General features: G+C 36.7%; 1 protein-coding gene across 1 annotated transcript in view; it reads right to left on the reverse strand.

The window, feature by feature from the left end:
- RSBN1L (round spermatid basic protein 1 like) overlaps positions 1 to 23,143 on the reverse strand; it is a 67,638-nt gene that overhangs the window by 18,053 nt on the left and 26,442 nt on the right. The window contains exons 3-4 of the mRNA XM_075558493.1: positions 12,752 to 13,392; positions 278 to 415 (exon numbers count right to left, since the gene is read on the reverse strand). Of these exons, the coding sequence (XP_075414608.1) occupies positions 278 to 415; positions 12,752 to 13,392 (779 nt within the window). The remainder of the gene's footprint in view (positions 1 to 277; positions 416 to 12,751; positions 13,393 to 23,143) is intronic.

Genomic DNA, 23,143 nt, shown 5'->3' on the forward strand with positions numbered 1-23,143 from the left:
CATATGTACAAATGTGCTTGACACAATGGTACTCAGTTCATAAAGAGCTAATCAATAAATGGAAGCTAATTACTTAGAGTGGTAGTAACAGTGTCATTTACGGGTCATCTGACATTATAATTAGTACGTGATAGGATAAAAGTACACACAAGAATGGCCTGGTTTCCCATGCCTTCCTTTCCTTCAATTTAGATCCTGTAATACCCTTTATTTCTATCACCTATAATAAGAAAGTAGCACCCCCAATTCAGATAGCTGATACTGCTTTTTTCCTTACTTTTAAAAATGGTGAATCTTCCAACATGTCAAGGAACTCAGGGAAGTAATCTCCCACTTCTTCATCAACTGCTCCCACCAAGCTGATTTGTCGCATAGGGCCAGCTCTGTAAGTACCATGAGAATACGTTCTTTTTACCTAAAGGATACAGATATAGTCAAAAGTTATGTATAATATAAATATAACATAATAAATATAATGTTTTTAAAATGGCTAAGTAATACACAATATCATCTCAGGATATTTTAACAAAATGTTAGGCAAATTAAAAAAAAACCATAAGAGCCTTTACTAACATTAAGACATTGAACTAATCAAGCTATCTTACTTTTTTCTAGCTATTTCTACAGTACTTATGAAAACACATAAGCTGCTAACCACAAGATCAGCAGTTAAAACTCACCAAGGGGATCCATGGGAAAACGAGGCGGCTTTCTCTTCCTGTAAAGATTTACGGTTTGGAAACACAATAGAATAGTTCTACCGTAGTCTATAGGATTATGAGTTGAAATCAACTTGACCGCAGAGAACTTGGATTTTGGTTATGGACACACAGATCAGAAAAATAACATAATTCCACACAACTGAATATAACATCTTATAATGTGAGGGGACTTCAAAAAGCTGTGGGCACATGGCATTTGAAGATAATAGAATTTTCCAATGAACTTTCTGAAGTCCCTAGTTGAAGAATTCATTTACTATAAAAACAATGGTCTGTATGTCTCAAAGGTCAACAAAGATGTACCCCAGATTAATAAAAACCCAATGCAATTGAGTCACTTCCCACTAGGCTTTAAATCTTTACAAAGTAGATGGCCTCACCTCTGACCATGGAAGGGGATGGGTAAACCACTGCCCTGAGGGTTAGCATTCCTTTGCTTGCCCATGAACACCAAGGTAGCTCCTTTATCATATAATTAGGATACAGTTTATATGCCTACGATTAACTACTCAATAGGAATTCTAGATTCCAAATCTACCTTTGCTAACTACTGGTTATATGAGACATGCCGAAATTCTTTGCATTTCATGAATACCTGGGTACTTTAACTTAAGATTGTTGAAGAAAACTTAACAATTACATAAAGCCACTTGCCACATTGTGAGCAAACAAATAGCATTCAAATAGCAGCCAAAAGAAAGCAGCTCCTATCCCAAGAGTCATGCCCAGACTCTTCACAAGCACATTTAAATCCTGACAAATAAACCTACGTATTTTCTTATACTAACACTTGTAAATAACTTATTTACTTGTAAATAACTTATTTTAATAATACCTCTTACTTTCATTAACAAACTTTGTGCAATATCCTAATAATCTTTTACATTGATAATAATTTGCCTTTATAACTATTTAAACATGCCTTTTTCTCTCTTGATTTTCCCCCTCTTCCCTCTCATGCCTATTTTGGGCTAAGAGAATGCTGGCTTTTTTGGATAATTTTTAAGAGGAGGTCCATTAAAATTCACAAATATTTCAAAGTTCCATAAGGGAAACATGAATTTAAGAAGTAATATGGCTGTTAATTTGTGTAAATTTAGAAAGATAAACTTATCCTGATTTAGCCAGTTCTAAATTGAGGGTCCTGTACCTCATGCAAAACAGGGAGGGTAATCTTTTGTCACAATGGACACAAACTGTAAAATATTTTCACATTACAAATCAAATCCCCACAACAGCAGGTGATAAAGTCCCTGGGTGGTGCAAACAGTGAACTCGAGAGCACTAACCAAAAGGCTGGTAGTCTGAACCCTCTCAGCGAGCAGTCCTGCAAAGGAAAGGCTGGTAGCCCGCTTCCATGAGGTCGGGACCTTGAAAACCCAAAGGAGTACACCTCTCCACACACGGAGTCACATGAGTCCAAATCCACTTGACTATAAACGGTGTTTGTTCTTTAATAGTTTCATATATGAAATGTCTATATTCTCAACCCACATCGTTCCAAGAACACAATAAATATCCTGGTGCACAACAATGATTTGACTGAGACATTGGAGAATATTGTTTTATTTTCTTGTAATCGGCAAAGCAGTACTCATATAATTTTATAAAGAAACAACAACAAACCCCACCATGGAATCAATTGCCACTCAGAGAGACCCACGTGAAGCAGAACTGAATTATTCCACAGGACTTCTTTACGAAGCTGACTGCGAGGCCATTCTTCCTCAGGGCCAACAGGTGGGTTTGAACCACCAACCTTTAGATTAGTAGTTGAGGGCAAGCCTCAGTCTATCTATTTCCAGAACCATGAGAATAAGAATTCTTATACAACAGAATAATATGACTAAGACATTAGCAAAACCAAAAGCCAAGCTCACTATCATCAAGACAATTTACCTCAACACCACTGAGTCAATTTCAACTCAAAGCAACCAGACAGAACAGGGTGGAACTGCCTCTATGTTCCCAAGGATGGAACTTTAGAGAAGAGTAGAAAGTCTCATCTTTCTTCTATCGAATGGCTGGTTGTTTTGAACTGCTGATCTTGCAGTTAGCAGCCTAACACATAACCTACTATATCATCAGAGCTCCTTCTGGAATTATAATAGTGGTCAGTTTATTTAATAGATAAAATTAGGTCATAGCACATGTAAATTTATTTCTCCAATAATCAATATCATTTTAAAAATTTTATTTTACTCAGCTTGTTTCCAGGTACTTGTCTAAACTGCTGTTTTTCTATTTTAAAAAATGGTTATGACATTATTAAACCATAGAAAGGATAAATAAACTTAATAATCGGAAAACACAAACTAATTATGAATAGATTAAACACCCAATCATCTGAGGGTAAAATGCCCGTGTTTAAACATTAATTAATTAAAAATACATACACACAAGGGCACACTATGCATTGTTAAAAAATAGTGAAAAAACATAAAACGCCTCATGATATGGACCAGGAAAATACCATGTTGAGTAAAATCAGTCATTCACAAAAGGATAATTATTATATGAGACCACTATTATACAAAAAAAATAGGACAAATACATTCATATTAAGGGAAACAGACTTTGGAGACTGCCAAAGGAAGAGGGAGACAAGGCAAGGAAATAAAGCAATGGAAGAGAAGGCTGACAGGTGTTAACTTGGGTGGAGTGGAAGACAGCAGTCCACAAGAGAGGAAAGAGAAATCAAGGAATGGGTGGAGGTTAAATTACTGAAGGTGGTTATTTAGGAATTTAAACTGCTAAATAAATACAAAGTTGGCAATCCAAAATATAAACTCCACCTAATTTACAATTAAAAACTAAAGAATCATGTATCACTGAGTAACTGAAACACAGAAAAGTTTGTATATTTTGATTTAAGAGCAGTTCTGCTAAAATTCATAAACATTACAAAGGATTTTTTGAGAACCAGAATTATATTCTTAAATATTCTATGTGACTCTTTTGTTAGTCCTTGCCACCTACTGACAAAATTCATACAAAAATAAATTATAAGAAAATTCACACATATAATTTGCTATAACAGAAGAACTAGTTCTAAAGTTCGCTAAAGTATTACAGCAGACACTATTTCCCCATGTTTAAAAGCAAAAGTAAGTTGTACTAGGAAATAGAGTCTTTTAAATTCTGTGCACTTATCCATCATATTTAAAATTAAACAGTAACTTCCTTCTAAAACTTATTCTCCAAATATTAAAGATAACTCAATTGGATGAATAAAATACTCTTGAATTTAAAGTTAATGAAAATAAAGTTGAATTAATCAAAACCTTATGCTCACAAATTTGAAATTAAAAATAAATGGTGATATAATTTAATTACAAATCACAAACTCAACTTTCAAACTTAATAATCCATTCTTTCAAGCCCTTGCTAAATCAGTTGCAATCATTAATTTAATGTTTTCAAACATGGGAAATTATGCATAACAATATTCAAGTCAAAATAATTAATGACGGTACTTTAAGTATTAAATCAAAATACCGGTACATGAAAAATTCACACTTTTTACAGAAATATGAATGTTATGTGATTCTGGCGACATTGGTTTTATTATAGTATTGTAAAGCAATTGCTTTACAATAAAAGCAAACCTACAATAATATAAGAAACTAAAGCCTCAGGAGAAAGAATGAGTAGTAGCCATGTATTCTAAACCTAATGTAATAATTACTACTTATTCTTATGGTTAATATTGAAAGAATTTGTATTGTGATAAAAAATACTTTAATATATAACAAAGCATTTCCCATTTGGAAAAGAAAAGAAAGCCTCAATTCTATAAAAGTCACTTGATCAGCAATTTCATATATGCAGAACCCAAAAGGATAGGAAAATATGAGTTGGAAAAATCTCTTAATAGCCACAATATATACTACACAAAAATCATGGTTCATAAAAAAGGTCCTCTTCTCACATAAGTTTGTGGGCAAATAGAGTTAAAGTTAATAGAACTTACAGAAGACTCCTCATATGTTCTTACCTGAGGTACAAATCAATAATCTCCAAGATGACAAAATCTCCAAAATTCTAGTAAGAAACTACAAATATAGTTGGTGGGGAGAGGCAAGCACAGACACAGCTCCCCAATAACATCACTAAATGTATAATATCATCAAGACAAAGCTGAACTGAAATCACAAGGTTAATGCTGCAGCTAATGAGGAGCTACCTACTCACTGTAATTGTAATACTTAAAACTATATGCTTCCATTATCTAGAAAAATCACTTTTCTGGAAAATCTCACATCCTGATGACAACAGATATGAGATTACCATATTTGGTTCTACTCACTTCGGTAAGCATTAATCAAACCATCAATTTTCTGATGCAGTTAAAAAATTAACCTAAAAAAAATCAAAACGTCACTATTTTAAAATGTTTTATATACTTTTCCTAAAAGAAAAAAAAACACTGAGTTACAAAGATTATACACACAGCTCTCCTCAATTTAGGCACAGAACTGTCAAAAAGAACACAGTAAGACAGCAATGATACTTATTTACACACTACTTATAAATGCTTACTTTTAAAATAGTGCCTCTTAGTACAGATCTAGCATTTTAAATCTAAATCTCCTCCCCACAAGGCTATTCAAACATCACTGCCACCATGGCTGCAGGCACACTTTTCCTCTCATACATTCTCCACAAGCATGGTGAAGGGAATGAAGAGTAGGGATTAAGTGACTTTTGTACTAACTGCCAAGAAGCCATCAGTAATAAAAGCTCACAAACTTTTAGTTAACATAAAATTGTTTAATTGTGTTTGAATAAAGGCACTATTCAATTCTCATTGAAAGTAACCTTTAGAAACGATGACAGAAAGATGAGGCTGTCCCATGAAGATTTAGTCCTGGAAACCCATGGGGCAGTTCTACTCTGTTCTACGGGGTCAAGATGAGTCATAATCGACTCACTGGCAATGAGATATTTTTTGTTTGTTTAGGAAATTATGGTTCTGAGGCTCACCTTGTTTATAATGAGAAAATTAGCTTTTCTAAAGGAACATAATACAAGTATTGCCAAAAATTAAATCTGTAAGACTTGGTACTATTTTTCAGGGACTTCCCTAGGTTCCGAATACCAGATTTATGGATAACTCTTTATTTGCTTTGCATGGCTAACAAAATGAATAGGAAAATAACTGAATTTTCATAATTTGTGTTATTCATTAAGTTAACCGGAATGAGGAGAGGTATAGCATGCATTTTCAATGGGAACTGTTGCCGGGGTTGGATAATTGGCAAGACTTTGGAGAGCTGTACACACCAAAGCAGAGTAACTGGCCACCATCTTTGAAGACTGCTTTAATGCTACAAAAATTTGTCCTCACTTCCCCGAAGGGATCAGTTACCAGTCATCAAAGAACAAAAAATCATATCATTGACTGCACACCTCCATGATAGGATCGCTGAAGACAAATGGGTGCATAAGCAAATGTGGTGAAGAAAGCTGATGGTGCCCGGCTACCAAAAGAGATAGTGTCTGGGGTCTTAAAGGCTTGAAGGTGAACAAGCGGTCATCTAGCTCAGAAGTAAAAAAGCCCACATGGAAGAAGCACACCGGCCAGTGTGATCACGAGGTGCCAAGGGACCAGGTATAAGGCATCATGCAAAAAAAGAAAAAAAAAATTTGTCCTCACTTCAAAGACTGAGCCAACCCCTAATGGCATCAAATCTTTCTGCACAATCTTTTCTTAGAGTAAAGGCTGAAACACCCTATGCACCAGCTTTGAGTTACTTACAACTTTTGAAGGGCGGTGGGGGAGGAGCCAGCAGAAAGTGCATTCCTAGCTGTTACCTATAGATTGTTAGAGAGAGTTAGGAGCCTGGAGACTGCCTATGTGAATATCAAAGTTGCTGTGGTGAAACCAGCAGCAAATCCAGAATAACAATTTTAAAAGCATGAAGAAACGATTCACTGCTACCCAAAATGTGTTTCCTGAAAAGAGCATACTAGTCTAAAAAATTTAGGAAATCTTTCCTGTTTGGAATAGTCATCATGTACATTAGTTATTAAAGTGTCTGGGAAGCCTTAACAATAAATAAACACAACTTATCTGGGCCAACATTATACAATATTATTGATAAAATCGGCTTTTCTTTTGTTAGTATACCCATCAACATTTCCAGAAATTAAAAGTTTCCTAGAAAACTTAAGAAATAATGATTCATTTAAAAACAAAAAACATAAACCTTGATGGCGTAGTGATTGCATGTTGGCAGTTTGGAACCACCAGCAGTTCCTTGGGAGAAAGACTGGGCCTTCTACTACGGTAAACAATCACAGTCCTGGAAACCCGCAGGGGGTTGCAATGAGTCAGCACTGATTAATGGTAGTGAGTTTGGTTTCTGTATAAACATTTCTAACTTGAATCAAAGGAGGCACAGGTGGTTCCATGTCAGAATTATCTTCCATGCAGGATACTGAGAAATTTTCTGGCCAAAGGACCTGATGCATAGCACCACCTATCAGCAGAGCTTCCAGACTTCACTGAAGTAGGAAGAAAGACCTGGTAATCTAATACTGAAAATCAGCCAATGAGAATCCTGTGGATTTCAAAAGCCTGATCTGAGCTTTATCACAGGGACTAGACAGTGTTTCATTCTGGTGAGCCTGGGGATTAACAAGAACTGGGCTAACTCAAAAGCAGCCAATAAATTTGTTTCCACATCAACTTTAAAAATAGGTATAAAATTAGGATAATTAACAGAAACAAAAACTTGGGGGGGATGACGATGATGACAAGAAGTTGCTAGCTTTCAGGAAGGAAAGGAGAATCCCTTATTTTGAAAGATGATAAGGCGAGTTCATTAAGAAACATGACATAAGTGAGTATACCACAAGGGGGAGCAACTCTCCATCATATCTGGCACAGACTTCAAAATATAGTCTAACCACCCAAACTGAATGCCATCCAAGAATGACCCTAAAGGGCAGAGGAGATCTTCCCTGTGAGTTTCTGGGAGTAGAATGTCTTATCTTTCTCCCACCAAAAAATAGGTAATTATATTTAATCATTTTATTTCAAAAATTATCTGTGCAACTTCATCCAAAATAAGAAAATGTTGCCATCTACTTTGAAATTAAATTAACATAATAAAGAAAAGTGTCCTTTTCAATGAGATCATCTGGGCCTATCATGGTGTTTTGCACATATTACTTTAAATATAATTTGATGAGGCTATGGCACTAGTAAGGAGCCCTGTTAGTGTTGTTGGTTATGCATTGGGCTACTACCACAAGGTCAGAGGTTCACACCCACAAGCGGTTTTGCAGAAGATGAGGCCATCTGCTCTTGTAAAGGTTTACAGTCTCAGAAACCCAAAGAGGCACGTTGATGCTGCCCTACAGATTTGCTGTGATTAGGAATCTACTCAGTGGCAACAGGAGGAACTCTGGTGTCAGCGGGGTCAAGTGCTCAGCTGCTAACACAATGTTGGTGATTCAAATCCACCAGCTGCTCAATGGGAGAGGGATGTGGCCGTCTGCTTCTGGAAAAATTTAGTCTAGGAAACCATAAGGGGCAGTTCTACTCTGTCCCATAGGCTTGCTATGAATCAGAACTGACTTAATGGCAACAGGTTTGGTTCTAGCACAACTGACAAAATGGTTAATTTAGTTCAAAGCCTGTTACAGTAAATGATCCGGGCCACGATTTCAACTGATGCTAGTTTTCTATTCTCATTGTGCATTAATGGTCATCCCAGCAGAGAGCATATCAACCACCGATATGTAAGTGAGGTCTACCCAATACCAACTGGTCTCCTAGCTACCGTACATGTGAATTGGGCCAGCCAACTCCAGCTGAGTAGCCAAACACAATCCCAACTGGCCATCCAACCCAGAGAACTCTGCGAAGTACTACTAGATCACATCATATTTAATAATAGTTTCACTTCTAAGTACACTTTGACATTGGTTACTTAACAACATAAAGTAAGATAATAAAAATTAAATTTGGAGTTTAGGAATGTGGATAGGGTGGTTAGAAGACAATTGCTCTGCTTTTTACAGTCTCACAGTTTAGAATGTTAGGAGAGGAGTGAGCACTGATTAAATATGCAGGAACAAGATAGAAATACCATCTATTTTTGTATATCTAGGATCTAGAACATAGGAGCTCAATAAATGGATGAGTATTTGAATCAAACAGAGAAGGTAGATAAATGGGGCACATAAGATAGAATGGCAAATGGCCACAAATTCTCCTGACCCTTTGTAATGTGACTGGGACCACTGCTATCATCAAGAAAGTGGAGTCTACTTCACTGTGAATCTGGGCTTGATCTTTTCTGGCTGATGAGATATTAGCAAACAACATAAGCAGAGGCTGGGACATTGGAGTTGTCCCTCTTTTTGTTCTGTGGAACCATGCAACCACTCCTAGGTAAAATGAGCCCAGGCTAACCTGCTGGATGACAGAAATGTGGCCATCACCACAGTTATCACTGTACCAATCACAAGACACTTAAGTGAGGTCTACCCAGTACCAAATGATGTGCTAACTCACACGTGACTGAGATCAGCTAACTGACACTGAGAGGCCACAGACAAAACCTACCCCAAAAATTGTGAGAAGTACTAAATTTTTGTAAGCTACTATATTTTGGAGATTTGTTTAGTTTACAACAGAAAAGGATTACTGATCTAGACAGGGCACAAACTCTTGACAAACATCCATGGGTATGTTTCTATTTTTACACAAATTTAAATCATACAATTTGACTGATAGTATACCACTAAATTCAGGGCCAAACATAATAATATTCATAGCATCTCTGTTGCAAGAGTCCCAAACTAGAAACCATGCAAATGTCCATTCATATTAACTTCCAAAATAACAAACTCATTGTCATCAAGTCAATTTTGACTCACAAGGACCCTATAGGACAGGACAGAACTGCCCCTGTGGGTTTCTGAGACTGTAACTTTATTGGAATAGAAAGTCTCATCTTTCTCCCAGAGCAGATTAAGTGGCTTTGAACGGCTAGCCTTGCAGTTAGCATGCCCAAGGCGTAACTCACTATGCCACCAGGACTGCTTATCCATAGTAAATAGGAATATATTATAGTATATGCATAAAACAGAATACTGTATAGTAATAAGAACAAAAATTGTAACACAAAAAATGGCTGGGTCCTACAAATATAATGTTGAGGGAAAGCAACTGGAGCCAACCATAGTACATACTACTTGATTCTACTTATATAAAAGATAATACAGACACATGTATCAGTGGTATCCAATAACCATGAGAGTTCACTGGGGTGGTGGTGGAGAAGAGGGAGTTGAGAGTAGCGTTATAAAAAGAGCTTTAAGAAGGCTTCCGGCTACCAGTCATGTTCTAGTTTTCAAAATCATGGCTGTGTTCACTGTGTGAGGAGTCGCCAAAGTATACACTTATAATCTGTGCCCCCTTCTATGTGGATATTATACCTTAATAAAAGGTTACTTGGGGGGGGCGGGTAGTCCTGGAGGAACACTACAAATTAGGTTCTGGGAGTTTCGCTGATAAATTAATTAAAGATTAGACATAAAGCTAAGCTAGAATTAGCATGCTCATTTTTCTTAGACTTTTATGGATCTGATTTAGTTTCATAAAACAAGTGCATAAGGACAAACCTATGGCTCTCTCCCAGTCTCCTAAGCTTCAGTCCAGTGGGGGGAAATACTGAATTAATGGTCAAGGTTAGCTTCTCTAGATACCCATTCCAATACCATATTCACTGCCATCAAGTCAATTCCAACGCAGAGACCCTATAGGGTAGAGCAGAACTGCTTCCTGTGGGTTCCCGAGGCTGGAAATGTTGATGGGAACAAAGCCTCCTCTTTCGCCCAAGAGCAGTTGGTGGTTTTGAACTGTTGCTGTGTAACTAGCAGTCCAACTCATAAGCCACTAAACCACCAGGGCTCCCCTGCCTACATCATAGAAAAGATACAATCCTGAGAACTTTAGAGAACAAAGAATATGGGCTTTAACACTGGTATCTTCTCACCTGCCTTTATTCTAAAGCAAAAATAACCAAAGTAGTCCTTGTAATGGGCATTCTTAGTCACCAGATAGCAAATCACATATTTGCGGGTTATGCTACAGCTAGCAATCATGAGGATGCATCCACCTAAACCTCCTCTGCAATATCTTATTAATTCCCAAGAATCTTGAAGAGGTGGGGCACCGGCTCATTAAGGCAGTGGTTCTCAACCTGTGAGTCGACACCCCTTCGGGGGTCGAACAACCCTTTCACAGGAGTCCCCTGGTTCATAACAGTAGAAATATTACAGTTATGAAGCAGCAACGAAAATAATTTTATGGTTGAGGGGGTCACCACAATATGAGGAACTGTGCGCATGTGTCACGACATGAGGAAGGTTGAGAACCACTGCATTAAGGACTTGGAATCCACAACCCAGCCACATGCTGGCATGATTACAATCCAATAGTGCCTTATTTTAATAACAAAAGTAGTTTCCATGCTGTATTTTTTAAATAGTTGAAGTGAAAATTCTTAATCATAAATATGAAATTAATGCTTCCTGACCTTACATAAGGATCTTGGTGGCACTGTGAGGTAATACTTGGATTACTAACCAAATGTCAGCTGTTCAAGCTCATCAGACACTGTAGGATAATAACTAGGCTATGTGATATAGTAAATATTTGCAGCCTCAGAAACCCTGTATAGGTTTCACAATGAGTGAACAAAGAGTGCATAGGAAACTTTATTATACAGATGTCCTGGTGGCACAGCAGTTAAGTGCTTGGCTACTAAGCAAAATGTTTGCAACTCAAACACACTATCCACTATTCAGTAGAAAGATGTGGTAGTCTGCCTCCATGACGATTCACAGCCTTCGGAACACTATGGGGCAGTTCCACTCTGTCCTGTAAGGCTGCTATGGGTTGGAATTGAATCCAGAGCAATGGGTTCAGAAGTTTACATAAAGAGCTGCTCTTTACAAGAAAATGTATCAATGCATTTAAAAGATCACTGAAATAAACTTGCAAGTATCAGAGCAACAAAGCTTGTGATATACTGAAAACAACCATGATTGGGAGTTGAGAGGCCTAGTAGGATACCTAGTAGTTAGCTGGAGAACAAACAATGACAAATGAATGATCCAAAGTCAAGGGATTTTAGGAAAATTATTTCTTCTCTCATCATATTTCTATTTCCTAATTGCTAAAATTAAATTGTAATGAAGACTAAGTGAGTTAATGCACATAAAACACTAAAAACAGTTCAGCACAGTTAGTACTCAATATACATACTAGGTGACTGAAAAATTTACCATATACACTCGAGTCTAAGCCGACCTGAATATCAGCCAAGGCACCTAATTTTACCACAAAAACTGCATTAAAATGTGCTGAAAAACTTGGCTTATACTTGAGTATGTACGGTAGTTCTACTTGCTGCCACTTCTAGCTATGTCTATTTGCTTATGCATACATAAGCACATCTGGAACAGATCATCATTAAGCTCTCCTTGAGACTTTACTTTCTGCCTCCTTCTAAACTGGAATGCTGTCAGATGATGATATCAGTGGCCCTTAGATGTGTTTCCTTTTAATGCAAAAGGCAATTTTTGGTGACTGCACAGTTTTTGTTGAAACTACCTTAAGGACTGGAACATGTATGGCTAAAATTACACACACACACACACACACACACACTCTTCAAAACAGGACAACTAATAATGCTTAAGTATTTCATTTTCTTAAGACAGACAACAGATGTACAAATGTGCTTGACACAATGAATGTATGTGATAAGAGTCGTACGAGCTACCAATAAAATGATTAAATAAATTTAAAAAAAAGAAAAAGACAGACAAGTAAAAGCCGAAATTTAAAGTCCACATCAAAAAAGTAATTCACTCTTGATACTTCAAAAGGTTTTATTTTATTCTTACCTTTTTATTTAAAACCTACAGAAACAAAGGACATAAACTTTTCTCAATCACTCAATTAAAGATTTTTTAAAAAACGAAAACTAGAAACATCTTACCTGAGCATGAAAATTGGACATAGTCGTTGTCTCTATATCTTTCTTTCCCAATATCTCCATTTTCACTGGTGAATTGGGAAAATTAAATGAAAAATAGTCTAAAAAGTCAGGTAAATAAGTAGCTGCCCCATGAACAATACCCATTACATAGAACGCTGCAGAGTTTTCGTTTTCACTGAATACCAGTCCCACAAACTCTTCTGCAAACCTCTCCATCTCCACAGGAGACAAGTGCAAGAGCTCATTACTGTAGGCGTGGATAACTGAAGCACCTCCGTTAGGCTGGTGCTCAATGTGAATGAGTTGCTTGAACTGCAAAGTGTCCAACCTTCTGAGGTTATTCTGAACCCGTGGCTCCTTTAATGAGACAAATGGAAACTCACTGTTCTCTGGTATTTTGGAATCATAGTTCTTGGTATCCAAATTCTTTCCAGTGTAATCCTTGATGTTATCACTTAGGATCCCTTTGGCATCTTGATCTTCCACATCAGATAGCAATCCTGAACAGACGGTCTGAATAGATTTGCTATACATTTTTGGACGTTTCCGTTTCTCATTCTCTTTGTGTTTCTTTTTCTTTTTCTTCTTTACCTTTTTGATTTGTAAATCTTCTATATTTATTTTTGATTTCTCCTTCCCACCTGTTGGGAAAAATTTTTTTGAAACGCCATACTTTACTAAGGCAAAACAAAAGAGCCGAACAACCATGCTTTAGGAAATTTTTTGTAATAAATAATCAAAATTACTCTGCATTAGATTTCCATTTGTAACTTTGTTTTACACAGTATCAATAACAAAGATTCCTTTATCTCCCTACTCCACACACAAATGGGAAGGCTTAGGACAAAGTTATACAGTATGCAGTCCCATTTTGACATCTGCCATATGCGCTATAGTTCACTGAAACATTAAGATGTCTGAGTATTTTAGAAAATATAATCTTTAAGTTTTAAAACCAAGAAATCAAACATGAAAGTTGAATAAAAGTCAATATAAACAAATCCCTCCAGATGTTTCCTTCTGATATATGCTGTTAATTTTACTTTATCTCAGGCTGAAAAGTATACCAAGTCAAAAAGGCCTCAAGATTTATAAACCATAAAAGGGAAAATATATGCATGGTACATATATGCAGCAACAAACACAGAAATTCCTTAGCTTTTCCCCATATTTCCTCTGTAGCAAATAGCTCTTGTCCCTAAAGTGGTCCATGTTAGGTCCACATAGTGATCCTGTACTACAGAACAGAGTAGAACTATTCCATAAGGTTTCCTAGGCCTCTTTAGGAAAGCAGATCATCCTGAATTTTTTCTCTTACAGAGCAGCTGGTGGTTTAAACTATCAGCCTTTTGGGGAGTAGTCAAACATTTAATCAATGCATAGCCCTTCCTCCTCTTCTTCTGACCACCAACCTCATCAAGAACCATCTATATGTCAGTATCAACCTATTATTATCCTACTATTTGTATCCCTTAAAGTCTGGATCTGCTTCTAATATACTGAAATTAGCTTTCCCAGAATGCCTACATAACAAATTCAATGATATTTTCCCAAATTATTCTTCTTAATACCTCCAAATTTATATCCAGTTCATCTTTAACTGCTTTTATTTCACTTCTTTAATACTACAGGTAGTCCCAAACTTGTGCTATGTTTGAGTTACAAGAAGGACCATCAAGGTTTTTGTTTTGTTTTTGTCTTATTGTTAGCAATAGGTTAGGTTCTATAGAAATTCGGTTCTATAGGTATGTGCCACTCAATATACTGGAAGTGTTCTGTGAAATAGGGCATTATATGTACTTGGGATATCATGTGCATACCATGTTAAAAACAAGAAGTCCCTGTACAGTTAATTTATGTAAATCAAGCCAAAAACTCACTCCCATCTAGTTGGTCCAACTCATAGCAACCTACATAGCATTTCCAACACTATAGTTCTATATGGCAACAGACAGCCTTGTCTTTCCTCCATGGAACAGATGGTGGGCTTGAAACCAGTGTCTTCAAATTTAAACCAAGCAAAGTCTGAGCACTGTTTCCACTGGTTATAGGAGGATGGACCTGCCAATCAATGAGTGGCTGGGCCAGGCAGGGGCTACACTGGCATCCAGAATGGGAATTTGTACAGATCCTGGCACTAGGCAGGGGAGGTGTTGGCACAAAGAGTTGGGTGCAGGGACCTGATGTGCAGGTGGTGCGAGTAAGGCTGGCAATGGTGGCCTGGGCTGTCTGCCAACCTGTTGGTACAACCACTTTCCAATCATGTGCAGATACAACCTAGAGTCCCTGGGCCTGGCTGGTGCTGCCAACAGCAGGCAGAGTAGAAGCAGAAAAGCCATGGGAGACACTGCCCTGTACGGGGAGTCAAAGGCTGCATATGGATGCTGGTGAAGGAGCAAAGCTAGGAGATAAGAAAAAGGAGGTGGCCGCTATGGAGACTGAGATGTGCCCTAGAATCCCGTGTTCATTCATTCTCAGATTTTGAGTCTTTAAAACCTTTAAGGGGAAACAATCCAGTCAAAGAAAGAGGTTTCTCTTTAAAAAACAAACACTGTATTGCACCACAAACACATGGCTAGGTATCAAGATAATGAGCAAAGAATGTCCATACAGTGTTGTAGTACATAATTTGCTGATGTTATCATTCTCAACTATTCACTAGCAGATTCTCAATGCTAAAATTTACAAAGAAGCTGATGAAAAACAATAATGGAAAAAAGTGTGTAACTTATGTTAGATGGAGTCCTTGGAATAAAACTCTGCAGTAAGTCAGGTACTACCTGTGCTGCCTTAAGTTTTGGTATAACTGCCTCATAATGGTCTCTTATCCTACAGGAGAGAGCAAAATTAATCTCTTCCTATAATTATAATATATTGTTTTGATCATATTCATACTTTAGCGTAACTGCCGTTGGGGCTCTCAAACAAAGTACAGACACCGTTCAACATGTGGTCCAAAAACTATGTCCTCAAGTATCTGATGCTCTGGTTAAACTGTACTACTTACATTTTTATTTTAAATATATTTAAATAATTTAAATATTTAAAATATATATTGTCTCACCTTATCTCTGTACTATTGGCAAAGACATTTCTTCTCTCTGAAATGCCTTTGCCTCTGTCCAGTACTGACTACCAAAAATAAAAATAAAAAGACAAACTTATCTAGTTTCTTTCCTTTCGCTTCCTTTCATCTCTCTAGTTGCAATCCACTTCACTAAGAATTCACATAAATTATTTGCTTGCTGATCGATCTCTCACCAACTGCCATCAAGCTGATTTTGACTCAGTGACCCTACAGGGCAGAGCTGAACTGCCCCTGAGTTTCCGAGATTATAACCGTTTATGTGAGGCGTAAGTCTAGTCTCTTCCTTTGGGGCAGCTAATGGTTTCTAACTGCTGACTTGTGGACTGCAGCCCAATACTTAACCACTATACTACAACGGCTCCTTATTCAGAACAAACTGCATGAATGACACAATTTTTTTAATGAAAGTATTGTTACAAAAGAACATTTCATATATCTATGAATGAAAAGACCTTTCTTTAACAACAGAATACCTGAGGCTTATGTTCTTCCCTTGTCTCCTTGATGTCAAGTTATTCTATCGCATGAATACCACTGAATCCCAACCCTAGAAACAACCTAACAATTCCCTCAGGTTCCTACGACTTCCATGGAAAGTTTAATAATAAATGATCACTTCTAAAAATTTTACCTGTGTACTGAGTGTCAAAATGGTATAATCAAGTAGATGAAAAACAAAATTTTGTCAGCATTATTCATTGTATAGGCTTAAAAGTCACAAAAGACAAAGTGTTAGTTCTCTAGAATCTATATGCAGGATGTTAAGAAAAATTCTGAATGTCAACTTATTTACCAAAACACGAACTATCAAAGCATTAAAAAGAAAGAAAGAAACAGAAAAAAGCCATGGAATGAACTCCAAAGCAATGGCTAATGTTCAGGAAAGAGGCAGTTCGGAGTTCCATCCATTTGGTTAGTATATTTTCACTGCACAGTGACTCCATCAAAACACTAGAATTAGGTTAGGTTACTATCTGAAAAACAAACAGCAAAAACACAGGATTAACCAAAATGAGAAATGAAAAGGTATACATGAAAAAGCAACACTCTGAGGGAGAGAAGATGGGGAAGTGGAAAAAATGAGCTGAGACCAAGGGCTCAAGTAGAAAGAAAATGTTTTGAAAATGATGACAGCAACATATGTACTAATGTGCTTGACACAATGGATGCATTTATGGATTGTGATAAGAGCTGTACGAGCTCCCAATAAAATGATTTTTTTTAAAAAGCAAAATTTAAATAAATTGGGAGGGTGGGGAAATAAAATGCAGGTAATTAAGCATATCTAAACCTGTTAACTCAAAATACATATAAAATTGCACAAATTAACTAGTTTTCCAGAATTAAATTAATTTCCTTTAAAAGAAAATATTAAATATAGCCTATTTATTACATCTACAGCCATAACATTATAAAGTTCAACTGGAAACTACCCAATCATCATATATTACTTTGAGATAAAAATCAGAACACTTTATTTTCTCCTTGTGAGAATATACAGGAAGTATTTTAATAATCAGAAACTTAAAAATGAAAACTATTAAGAGATTCCTAATTGATCCAGGAGTTGTTAAATTCCCATGGTAACCACTTTGGAATTAACAACTAAGTGAGTACAGTGCACAGAAAAGAGTTAACATAGCAGGTCTGTGACAGCTAGTCTTACAAAGGCCAGCTAGCCTTGGCTACATGTCGGGATTTGGATGTCGAGAGGGTTCCCATAGCCCCTAACAAGATGGACTCGCTGTGCCTAACCTACGAGTACAAACAATACGGTATACGCTGAAGTCTGGGAATTGACCCATGCCTGCATAACCAATGCCCAATCAAAACACAAAGTAGAGTCTCTAATGAACTATCTGGTAAACAACATGTCATGTGTTGTCACAATTCATTGCTGGAGGAATTATGTAGGTCTTATGTGGATCTGCTAACTGCAAGGCCAGCAGTTCGAATCAACCACCCACTGCATGGGATAAAGATGAAGCTGGCTGCACCCACAAAGACTTAATAGCATTGGAAACATGAAGGAGCGGTTCCAACTGTTCTATCAGGTTGCTGAGCCAGAACTGACTCAATGACAGATAAGTGGTTTGGTTTTTGGTTTGTGTGGACACACACACACACACACACACACACACGCTTACAATCTGCAAGGCAATGAGTTACTTAATATGGCTCCTGTAGCCATAGCTTTTGTTACTCCCAGCAACTGACTTTCATTTTCCTGATGGTTCTTGTAAGAAGGTATAAGATGTTGCCTGTATTGTAAGATTCAGCTGTGAATGACTGTCATCTTGCTGAGTATAAAGTAGGCCATGTCAGAAGCAGTAAGTGGAGATCTCACTACATGAATTGTAACCAGTTAACTTTCATAATAAACCTCACAATCTTAAGTATTGTCTGTGAGGTCTGCGTGGCCACTGCCATGAATTACAGAACCTAGCTGGAGAGCAGAGTGCTTCAGGAAGCAGAGCTGAAAAAAAGTAGAGAGTAAGACAGGCTTTCCTCTGCTTTCCTCTGACATCTTTTCCCTTAACTAAATTTAAATTTGCTTTGCATACTTTTGTTGTAGCAAATTATAGCCATGAGTATGACTACATGCGGAGTCCTGTGAATCACCAAACCTAAAAGTCGTCTTGGGGACCTATCATACACAGGTAATATTACACTAAGTAGATTTCAAGGATTTTATGCAACCTTTCATTCATTTTGTATCTGTCTGCACACGAAATACAAAGAGGTCCCATATAAGTTGGTGACACATCATGGTTTTTCGATTCCATGTTCCACAAACTTTTTAAAGGTCCTTTGTGTGGTTTGTAAACAGATTCTTTAAAAGCATATGGTTGATAGGGTAGTCTTCTCCCCAAAAGCCATAGACACATGGTATGTAACACAGACATACATACTGCCAAGACATATGCAAACATCAGGCATTAAATACGCACAAAATCACACACACAAGCAGGACCACACACACAAAGCTACAGCCTCAGGGAAAGAGAGAGAGACAGACAGACAGACTCAGGGAAGTAGAGAGAGATGGTGACACATATGCATAGCCAGAAAGAAAGAAACATTCACACACGGAAAGAGAAACAAATATAGAAATAGCAAATGTTAATGGCTAATTATGAAAAATATCTTTAAAAATTACAGTATCACTGACACCAATCTCTACCATTCAATATAACTTTTGTGTTAATAACAGAAAAATATAAGTTGTCTAAAAATTTATATCTGATTTCAGAGCTGATAAGAGAATCAATATAGACAAGTTCATCCATTATCATAGGGAGAAAAAAAAGTAGTAATTTGCTAAACTCAGCCTTTGGTTTTTGGGAAAATAAATTTTTTTTCCCTAACCACTATGATGTCATCACTCTTCCTACTGTGAATATATCATGTACCTATGACCAATAGTCTTTTTTTAATACCCATTCTGCCTTACTCACCTTGCTTTTTTGATATGCTACCATGACAAAATTTGTTCTCAAAAATACTAAAATCAAGCGCTCTGATAGGTGTCAGTCATAATAGAAGGTCCTCCAAAGAATGGAATAAAAATGCTAAACACAATTCAAAATCCTGAATAAAGATCAGACTTTAGTCTATTAGAAACTGGTAGAGACCACATGACCATGGCCCTTAGACCCCCTTCAAATCTGGAACCTAGCTCACTCCCTGAGACCACCTTCCAACCAAACAATAAATGGTTTATAAAGTGCACAATACCACTTGTGAGGGAGATCCTCATCAGATCAATCAATGTAAGAGACCAAACAGGCAGGGTTTCCCCCCAAACAAAGTTCAGAAAGCAGGAAAGGAGAAAAAGATGGGGTAGATGGAAAGTGAGCACTCACAGAGAAAACGGAGTAGTGTAGTTACACTGAAGGAATTGCAACTAATGTCACAAAGCAAAATGTGTATAAACTGCTGAATGGAAAACTAATTAGCTCTTTAAATTTTCATTTAAACCACCATTAAATGATAACTTAATTATAACATGTATGTTCTTACTACTTATCATTAACAACATACAATGGTTGGAATATATGAGGACTCAATAATTAACATTGGATATAAAAGGACAAAAATGATTACTAAAGAAGGTTATTTGATTACTAAATAAAGTTATTTGCTCCTTTAAAGACTTTAGGGGAAAAAAGTCTTTAGCAGGACAAACAACAATCTCAATTTATCTGTTAAAATGACTTTAACAAAAATTTTAGTAACTGTATGTATCCTCCGCAAACTACACTTGACACTGTTTTTAAGGAAACCTATAGGAAATGAGATTAGTGTGAAATTAAAGTCAGCATCTATTTTAGACTTTTATGTGTCATTATCCAACAATACCTCTGTGTGTCAATAACTTTCAATTTTGGATTGTGAGAACATTATAATAGAAGATAATAAAAAGTGAGGGTCATAAAGGAAAGGGGCACATGGGAGAAAATAATAGTATATTGCCCTTGAAACACGGATTCTTCTGTTGTTCCAAGACACCATTAACAAAGAGCACGATCACTGAATCACAGGCTCACTTGAGAAATGGCTACACATGTAAAAAATGCTTTTGCTGGATAATAACAAGACTTACACCGAACTCAGTGCTTACAGTGGGACAGGCACTGTTTTCCAGATTGATCATGTTTTTATTCTTTTAATGATCTATAGACTCCCCACTGAGAGAAGAATTTTTTTAATCATACAAGTTCATCTTTCATACATGTTTTTTAAAAAAAGATTCCACTTAGTGAAGGAGCCAAAAACTATACTCAGCACTTACCCATACTTCACCTTATTTAATCTTTATAACTCAGTAGTTAAACTGTATTATCTCCATTTTACAGTAAATAAATTTCCCCCAAATTTCCCCCAGGGACACCCTGGATATCAAACTAAAATTCCAAACCAATCTAATTATTTTTCTTTCAACATGACTGGGTTTCAGTTTAGCTTGGCTCAAAATAAACTCCTGAATTTTACATCTAGTACCAAGTCAAGGATGGTATTTGGCATTACTAAAAATGTGCATTTTTAAGGCTACTTTTAAAAAAAGTTTTATTTGCAGATACATGCCCTAGATTAGCATTTCATATTAGTAGTACACTAATCTACCATTCAACTAATAACATGAACTTTTATAAAATAAGGTGTAAGACAGACTCTTTCTCAAGTGACATGTCTATGTATTGCTGTACACTCAAGTGAATAAGAAAAAGCTTACTTAACTAAACCAAAAGGTTAAAGTCAAGCAGGCATTTCAGCAGTAATCAGTAGCTGCTGCTGCAGCACTAGTGTGGTTAAAGGGTGCCTGCCTCAAAACCATGCAATCTGATTAGACAATACTGCGGAAGAACTCTGGGGCAGAGGAACAAGAAGGAAAGGATCGGGAGTATTAGCCAAATGACCATCAACTTAAGCTTGGTCTGGTTCTGCAAGGTTGAAAAATACAATACAATATAAAGTATGACATACAGAAAACAGAGCTTATAAACATGCCACCAAAGAACACATGGAGACATAACAAAAATGAAGTAGATATAGAATTTACCTTAAGTAATACAAAATAATCAGTTATTTCATTGCACATACTGTGTTCTGGCCTTTTCTCGCTTACGTAGATATAAAGATTATTCACACATAAATTCAATATGAAATTAATCAAAGTAAAAGTGATTTCAATGACTTGATAGGGCTGTTAATAAATTTTCTAGCTGTCTAGCAACCTAATGCCACTGATTCTCTCTACCTTCTATGCAAGTGAATATAAGAATATATTACTTCTACTCTACCATAAATTCTAAGAGTTCTAATTTTTAAAATAGGTTTTATAATACTATTGCTCAACCATTCTCCCTTCAAATTCTCCTTGTTTCTACATCAGTGGTTCTCAACATGCCAAGACCCTTTAATATAGTTCCTCATGTTGTGATGACCCCCCCAACCATAAAATTATTTTCATTGCTACTTCATCACTGTCATTTTGCCACTGTGATGAATCAGGTGACCCCCCCCCCAAAGGGGTTGCAACCCACAGGTTGAGAATCGCTGAACAAACAAGTGATATACTTATAACAGGGAAACCACAAAAAACAAAAAGGATATTCTTAAAGAAACAGGCAGTTAAGCAGTACCTATTCTAGCTGAAACTCAGAGATTAAGGCCATGTTTCTCTAAGATCACTTTTTTTGTCATTCCTATCACAATCAAAAGAGGCCTTGGCAGAGTTACATATTAGGTAGCTAACTGAAAGGTCAGCAATTTGAAACCACCAGCAGAAGATGAGGCTTTCTACTCCTGTAATGATGTAGTCTCTGAAACCCACAGTGGCAGTTCTACTCTGTCTTATGGGGTCACCATGACTTGATGGTAATTTTTTATTTTGGATCATGCTAAAAACGGCTTTCACTTCTCATTGTAGATTATCTAAATATTAAAAAAGACTTTGTGATATAAACAGAAAATTCAATACCTATTTTAAAATCATTTAAAGAATCGAGTTTAATGAAGCTTAACCTTTTAAGGAGCCCTAGTTGTGTAGTGGTTAAGCACTTGGCTGTTCATCAAAAAGTTAAGTCGAACCAGGCACTCTGCGGAAAAACAGATGCGGTGGGGCAAGAGTCTTGAACAGTCTTGCTATCAGGCAGAGATCATTGTAATCCTGATTATGTTGGACTGAGCTCAGTACTTGGCCAGTTGATCACCACGTAGAGCAGCCTGAATTTGTTCTGGGTGCAAGCATCACTTACTTGTACCATGACAGAAATCTCTACCCTGGCTTTCTGAATGCTGATGGGTGTCTTTTCTTTCTTAGTCATTATTTACATTTTCGTCTTTTTATTATTATTTTATCCTTACCACCTCATTTAGATTTTGTTTTTTATTGTTTCTGTTGGTTTTCAGTTTGTGAAGCACAGGAGCAGTGGATGCATTGTGATAATAACCAATAAAGGGGTTTATGTGGGATGTAAGGGTGGCAGGGAGTATACAATGGGGGCGGGAGGGGGTTGTCAGCACTAGAAATGATTGTGATGCACAACTAATTTTAGAGGAAATTTAACCACTGGAGGAGGTGTTCTAAAATTGATGTGGTAATGATTGTACAGTTCTTGCTATGATCGAACAATTGATTGTATGATATATATAAATTGTGTGCTAATAAAATTGTTGGGAAAAAAAGAAAAGAAAAAAGATGGAGTGGTATGTTTCCACTAAAATTTATAGCCATGGAAACTCCATGGGGAATTCTCCCTTTTCCTCCAGAGTCTTTGAATCAGAACGGATAGTAATAG

Source organism: Tenrec ecaudatus, chromosome 9 (assembly GCF_050624435.1).
Source record: "Tenrec ecaudatus isolate mTenEca1 chromosome 9, mTenEca1.hap1, whole genome shotgun sequence".
NCBI classification, from domain to species: Eukaryota; Metazoa; Chordata; class Mammalia; order Afrosoricida; family Tenrecidae; genus Tenrec; species Tenrec ecaudatus.